Below are 7,608 nucleotides of genomic sequence, written 5' to 3'. Positions count from 1 at the left end.
TGGAGCGTTCAAGAATTGCGGATATGACAGAGGGTGATATATGCAGGGCAAACTGCCGCGCTTGCAGAACACTGGTAACGTCTCTACATTGTTGTTTTCGCAAGCGTCTATAGGGGTGCTTTTCACTGAACCACAGGCAGCGGGAGCGGAGAACCACTAGTGAAATGCGATGCGTATTGTGTGCTATTATTATAACTATTTGATTTGTTTGTTTGTCTCCTCTTCTACCGCTCCTTGCTGCGTATTCTCTTTATGTCTTTGTTCTGTTTCTTTGTCTTTCTTGTTTCTCTTTTCTGTCTCCCTTTTGTCCGTCTCTGCTTTCCGTGTCCATCTATATTTTGTTTTCCTCTCTCTATTTCGTTTGAGTGTCTCTGGTTTGTCTATCTGCTTCTATTTTGTTTGTTTCTCCTGGATTGCTCGTGTGCTTTTTTTGTGTGTCTCTCGCTCTCCTCCCTCTCACTCTGCATCAGGCTTTCTTCTGTTACCGCTGCAGCGCAGCAGCGGCTGCCTTTCTTTCCTACACTCCTTTTATAAACCTACTTTTCTGTGTTAATTATATGCCTAACGCCTCCAAGAGCTTCAGCCGCATATATATATATATATATATATATATATATATATATATATATATATATATATATATATATATATGCTGTGTAAGTACACCTCAGGACACACCGGCGTGGGTCCCTTTGCAACAACTCTATCAATCAATAAAATTGAACGCAATAATAAAAATGAATAAATTAAAAAAAAACGAAGCAAACTCAGCTCCCTCACTGCAGACAGGCACTGTCACCAACAGCCCCAACGCGCCCTACTAGATGTCTCCTGTTGCTGCAGCATCTTGCTGCAGCAGCAGGACGTTGCTGCCGCAGCAGCATGCTGCTGCAGGAGCATGTTGCTGCTGCAACAGGATGCTGCCGCTGCAACTGGATGTTGCTGCTGCTGCAGCAATATGTCGCTGCAGAAGGATGCTGCAGCAGCAGCAGTACGATTTGTACATTCGCGCAAATTAGAAGTCTATGAAACCGCGCGTAATATCTAGAGCCTGAACCAGACACCAGAAAAGCAGCAGCAGCAGCAGCAGCAGCAGCAACAGCAGCAACGAGAGCAAGGCGGTTCCTTTTGTTTTACTGTAAAGTGGTTATTCTTGCATTCTTGGGCTCTGCATATACACCCCGTGAACTGTCTCTTCTGTTGCAGCACGCGCTCTTTCGGAACACTTCTAGCATAACAGCAGCAGCAACGGCAGTAGCAGCAGCAGCCCTAGCAGCAGCAGCAGCACTAGCAGCAGCAACACTAGTAGCATCGTAAGTCTGAGTATGGTATTGCATATATTTTAATATGCAATACAGAGAAATATTCATATTGAATCTATGTATTTTTTTATTTGTTGTGTATGGACACCTCACCATCTTGAGACGGACGTTAGCGATATCTGACTGATCGAAATCGAAGGCGCGGCCATCAGAAATGCACTCCGCCATTTGACACAAAAATACCCCGCAGTCATACCCGTTCTGTTGCTGTGGTGCCCCTTCCTGCAGCAGCAACAGCACCAGCAGTAGTAGTAGCAGCAGCAGTTACACGAGGATAAGCGACAGCGCAGCTAACACCACAAAATGTGCGACACAGCTAGCCATAGCTAGCTACAACTAGCCATAAGTAGACAGCTGCGCTGTTCCTTAACCGCGTTTCAAGCATATACACCGCAGCCCGTTCCCCGGGGGAGATGAAGCTGCAACATTTCGCATACAAAAGCGGCGGCGTCTGTACGCCCGCAGCACTCACTTCTGGCTCTCCGTTTGGCTTCGCGTACCACTCCCTCTCTGCATCCAATGCAGTGCCTGCACAAGCGCAGCAGCAAACTCAGCAGCAGATGCAGCAGCAACCTGTGGAGCCAAGAGAAGCACCGCAGCAGATGCGGCGCGAAACAGCAGCGAACACCTTCAGTGCTCTCCTGGAAGCTTCCTTTTCACAGCAGCAAGAGCGCCAGCAACAGCTGAACCAGCAGAAACAGCAGTATGCCGACTACGTGCGTATCTGTACCCTTTTTGTCTTTATGCTCATCTTGGAGGTATTTCCTTAGGCGCCAAGCGAGGGGTTTGTGTTTGCCTCCTAACGAATCGAAAAACCGAATGCTTTCTTTTCCTTCCCTAGGTACAGCAACAAACGAACAAAATACGCAAAGGTGCGATTGTCTGTGCTTTTTTTGGTGGTGTTAATCCATGCTTTTAAATACCAGGGGGTACAGGCGAGGCAAACAAGGAAATTAACGAAAAAAATACAATTTAAATAATAATAATGTTTTATTTCTTGTTGCTGTCTTCTGAAACAAGAAGTGGATCCTTACCTCATGTCAATTACACCCAGCGTCCAATGGAGCTCTCCGAGATGTAGGGGAATAAAAATTAGATCCTTTTCAAACAAATCGACTTTTTGGCGTCGGGTCCATCTCTGAAAAAGCAGAAGAAAAGAAAGAAAAAAAGAAAACAATCGTTTCAATCATAGAAGAAGCGAAACTCCTCTTTGCGCTTCTACGTAGCAAGCTGAACACGTACATAGGAATCTGAACTCTGCGTATTTCCTGCCACTAGCATGGAAAGCTGCAATTCAAGAACGTCTTTAGCATCCTGATGACATCGGTAATGCATAAAACATATAGAACTAACATATAAATCAAGGAAAATAGACGAAACTCAACGAAAAAGCACCAGCAATCGGCACGCACCCGCACGCCATCGAAGTTGTACGAATTTTCTTCGTTCGCTCTCGAGCCCGCGAGCTTTGCGTAGAAGAAAGTAGAAAAGAAAAAGCAACGACAGACGCTGCGCAGCCGAAACAAAAAGAAAACATTCATGAAATAAATACTTTCCACTCTTTTTGTTCAGACACAAACCCGCCAATAGAATGAAATAAACGCCGAAAACAACGGCATGCGCATGCGGCTAGTGCATCAACATGAAATATATACAAAACGACCACACTACATATTGTAGATTTATACGTAAATTAATATTTACAAAATGTAAGTGAATGAAGGGGTAGAATTTGCGGGAATTTCTTACTCCTCTCCATTTTCTATTTGTTTCGTGTTGCGCTCCTGAAAGCAAAGACAAAGACAGACAGAAAAAGAAATAAATGAAATAAAAGTATGTGAAGCTGATTTCAGCGGCAGCAGCTGCTGCTGCAGCATGCAAGGCAACAACAGTCAAAAGCAGCAGCAACGCAGCAGAAGCAATAAGTTGCAGCAATACGGAGCTCCAGCGCAGCAACCAGCAAGGGGGCAGACGCAGCAGGACGTTGAGCAGCACACTGTAGCAGCAACAGCAGAAGTGACGAGCAGTGGCACCGAGCAGCAGCAAATATGAACATGAATACACAGGAGCAGCAGCAGCAGCAACAGCAACAGCAGCAACAACAGCAGCAGCAGCACCTGCAGCATATTGAGATAGAAGTTGATGACTTCGTCGTTAAGCCAGTTGGAGCCCTCCAGACAACTAAGGGCTTCGCTGCGGAGGAAAAACAAAAGAAACCCTAAACCCTAAAAACAAAAACTAAATGAGAAAAACGCCAGACACGACCAAAGCCCCAAGCCCCTACACATAACATAAAATAAAGATGGCCCCCACAGCCAGAGGAGACAGATAAAACAGATAAAGAGTGCAGCATAATTTGCTGCAGCTGCATGCAAATGGGTTTGTACGCCGGGCCTCTCCTGCTGCATGCACCTGTTGTCTTTGTCTCTTTTTTTCTTCACATCGAATTCATAAAAGGGGACAAGAAGAAAGAGAAAAGAAGAAGCACGGAGGAGAAGAGGAGACAAACAGAAAAGGAGACAAGAACGACACGCAGAAAGAAATACATATATATACAGATAGAGGCTGCGACGGCCAGAAACACACAAGCAGAGGGAAAGACAGAAATAGAGAAGAAAGAAAATGAGAAGAAAGGAAACAAAGAGAAAAAAAGAAAAAAGGAAAAAAGGAAAAGAAACAAAGACGGCAGGCATCCGTACACTGTGATAGGTATATTAAACTTTTCTATAAGGAGCCGATCTCTGTCCATCAACTTAAACAAACGCTTCGCTTTCTTCACCTCCTCAGCTGCATATAAAAACAAATAAAGCAAAAAAAGAAAAAAAATAAAAATACAACGAAAGGATAGTAAATATGTGAGACAAAACGAAAACTAAATAAATAAATAAACCCTAAACCCTAAACCCTAAACCCTAGAGTGTGCAAACAACCACCAACCTGAGACGCAGCGTGTGAAAGGACTCCTCCCAAACCTCATCGGCACTAAAGGAGGCGGAGGCGGCCTCGGCTGCAGCAGCAGCAAACTCACAACCCTAAACCCTAAACCCTAAACCCTAAACTCCAAACCCTAGTTGTGGTGCCGGATGTTGATTGGTGAAAGGCGACCTGGGGTTTAGGGTTTAGCGGCAGGCTTACGGCCCAAGGCTCCTTATGAAACTGATACAAGGTGTTAGGGTTTAGGGTTTAGGTTTTAGGGTTTGCAGTGAAGGGTAGGGTTTAGTGCTAAAGAAGAAGCCGACGGCTTCCAATCCGAGACGAAGCACAAGGCTATCTAGGGTTTAGGGTTTAGGGTTTAGGGTTTAGGGTTTAGGGTTTGTGCAGCTGACTACTACGAGGCGTTTTTCAAGCGCTTCTCTTCTTTTGTCTTTCTCTTCGCGCGATATCTCCAAACTCCTCAACAACGACAACACCGCACTCTGCAACACAAACCCTAAACCCTAAACCATAAACCATAAACCCTAAACCCTCAATGCGAAGCCATCAACGCTGCCTCCACATGCTACACCATTTACTACGAACCCCAATCTCTCAGCCATGGAATATCGATCCTAAACCCTAAACCCTAAACCCTAAATGTTAAAAAAGTTTTGGGGGGTTGAGGAGTACCTCATGCTGTTTATGGGCGTCAAGCATCAGCTCCATTGCTTCTTTCTGCTGCTGCAGCAGCAGCACAGACGCAGACTGCTGGGTACGTCCCCCAAGCCGCGCACATTGGTGAAGAGGTGCTGCTGCTGTTGATGCTCTTGCTGCTGTTGCTGCTGTTGCTGTTGTTGCTGTCGCTGCTGCTGCTGCTGTTGATGCAGAAAGAGGAGGGGCAGGCGGCGGCAGATATTCCAGGCCCTTTGAAGACTGCAGCAGAAACAAAACGAACAAAAAGTATAAATAATAAATATAAAAACACACACGCACACACACAAATGAAAAAGAGAGAACGAGACACCGGCACCCGCTATTGTTGTTGTTCGTGTTTCTGCCGTTGTTGTTGCTGCTGCTGCCTACCCCTTCTTTCAGTAGGAGACTCCTGTAAGTCTCGAGACTTCCCTTTTGCTGCTGCTGCTGCTGCTGCTGCGACGTCTTCAGCCATAAGCTGTCTGTACACCCCACGCTCCCCCAAGGAGGCGCTGAAAGCCCCCGTCTCGGCCCCACAGGTGGACACCCTGCCCACTGCAACCATCCATCTCCACTTCCTGCTGCTGCTGTTGGTGCTGCTGCTGCTGCTGCATCTGCTGCTGCTGGAGGTGGGGGTGCATCGGCAGCTGCAGCATCTGCTGCAGTTGCTGCTGCATGGGGACCGCCTGCATGCACTGCAAGCTGAGATGACGTAGAGCGCAGCCGCAGCAGCGTGGCTTCTATTCCTGATTGTTCTTGTGCTGGTTTTGCTGCTGCTGCTGCCGTTTCTGCTGCTTCTCCGTCTGTCTCCAGGGCGGCCTCAAGTGAGAAGGTAGAGGGCAGAGGAGCTGCTCCCAATGCCCTCATGGGGTGTACGTTCAGCAGACAAGGAGGAGAAGAGGAGGAGAGAGGACGAGAGATGACAGAAGAAGCAGCAGCAGGTGCAGCAGAAAAGATGCAAGGAGGCTGAAGGCCGCCATGAGGAAGGATACCGGTCGGAGGCAAACCAAACTGTGGTGCTGTAGACCCCGAAAAAGACCCATGTTGCTGCCGCAGCAGCTGCTGCTGCTGCTGCAGCTGCTGCTGCTGCTGCTGGCGCTTAGACTCGGATGCGCGCCTCGAGAGAAGATCGAGCATCTTGCTGCCGAGGCGGCCGCGCTGTGTTGCAGCAACAGCGCAGCAGGGTAAAGAGAGACACAGGAAGAAGAGACAGGAAGCGAGAGAAAAGAAAAAGAATAAAACAAATTACAGCTGCCGAAGCAGCGAAGATGTACGCTGTGTTCCTTAGCTTTCTCCGTCTTCATACGCAGTGAAATATCCCTTAGACAGTGCCTGAGCAGAGCAGTAGCTGCTGCTGCTGCTTCCGCTGCTGGTGCTGCTGATGTTGCTAGTGACGCTGCATCTGTTGCAGCAACTGGTGATGCTACTGCTGCTGCTGTTGCTTTTACTACAGCAGCAACGCGGAACGTGTTCGTTTTGTTAGCAGGGTTTCTAGGGCTTGGAGCTCCCTCAGGCAGGCGCGACGGAGGCAAGTAAGTCTATTTATATATTATAGGCTGAGCATTGATTTCCGTTTATATAAACAAAAAAGAAAAACAAATTGTTCAAGAAAAAAGACAAGTCGCTGCGGGAACGAAGCGGTTTCGGTTGCCGTATATGGGCTTCCTGCGCAGCTGAAACCACTGGCAGACATTCGAGCGGAAAAGGGGTTTTTTAGAGAATCTATGAACAGAATATACTATTTTCAATTCAAATTAATAAAGTGAATAAATTCAACTTTGATAGAAACACTATTTTCCTCAGCTTTCCACCCGAAAAAGAAGAAGAAGGGGGGCCCCAGCGCAACATCGGCCTCATCGTTTTCAGCCAGTTCAAGTTCAGGTTTCTCTGGTGTCATTGCCGCTAATACAAAAATAAAACATATTTTTCTCTTTTATTCATCAAATATTCTATTTCCATTTCCTTTTATCCACAAATATCCCTCGGGGAGGCAAATGCATCTTTTGAATACTGAACTTGTACAGGAGCCCCAGTATACGAAACGAGAACGCCAAACCGGCTGAAGCGGAAAAGGAATAAATATAAATATAAATAAATATAAATATAAATATATATATATATAAGAGGAAAATTACACCGAGGAAAAATATGAAATTGAGTCCTCAAAGTAAAGCATTTATTGCCGCTTTCCAGCCCTGTCGTCAGCAGCACACCGAGGATAGTTTAAACATCTATATCTTTTGCATATACATTTAAATAAATTTCATAAATGTTATAAATAGGGTTTAATAACCTTCAAGCTCTAGTAACACAGACCCGCAGCCAAATATATTCTATATATATATATATATATATATATATATATATATATATACAGAGCACANAATATATTCTATATATATATATATATATATATATATATATATATAGATCCAGAGCACAGCAGCATGAAGACTGCGGGCTTACTGCGGCAGCAACAACAACACCAGCTACAACTACGGGATTAACGAGGCAAAACAACGAAAACCATAAAACAAAAGAAAACAATAAAATAACAAAAATATCAACAAAACAAAAACACCTCATCTACTGCATATATTCATGCAAATATATCTACAGCGCCATCTAAGGCCGGGGTAATTCTCTCTTTTTTTTTTTTTTTTTTTTTTTTTTTTTT

General features: G+C 45.4%; 1 protein-coding gene across 1 annotated transcript; it reads right to left on the bottom strand.

The window, feature by feature from the left end:
* Positions 1 to 1,015: 1,015 nt before the first annotated feature.
* Positions 1,016 to 6,068, bottom strand: EMH_0021410 (ulp1 protease family, C-terminal catalytic domain-containing protein, putative; the record flags this gene model as incomplete). Its single annotated transcript, XM_013501759.1, has 13 exons — positions 1,016 to 1,051; positions 1,416 to 1,544; positions 1,795 to 1,850; positions 2,053 to 2,159; positions 2,357 to 2,460; positions 2,735 to 2,831; positions 3,072 to 3,106; positions 3,440 to 3,515; positions 4,022 to 4,109; positions 4,260 to 4,329; positions 4,649 to 4,738; positions 4,929 to 5,171; positions 5,322 to 6,068. The coding sequence occupies 13 exons, from the start codon at positions 6,066 to 6,068 to the stop codon at positions 1,016 to 1,018; spliced, it is 1,878 nt and encodes a 625-aa protein (XP_013357213.1).
* Positions 6,069 to 7,608: the final 1,540 nt, after the last annotated feature.

This window comes from Eimeria mitis, genomic scaffold, assembly GCF_000499745.2.
Source record: "Eimeria mitis Houghton genomic scaffold, Emh_scaff750, whole genome shotgun sequence".
Lineage (NCBI taxonomy): Eukaryota > Apicomplexa > Conoidasida > Eucoccidiorida > Eimeriidae > Eimeria > Eimeria mitis.
This window is presented reverse-complemented; position numbering and strand designations above follow the sequence as displayed.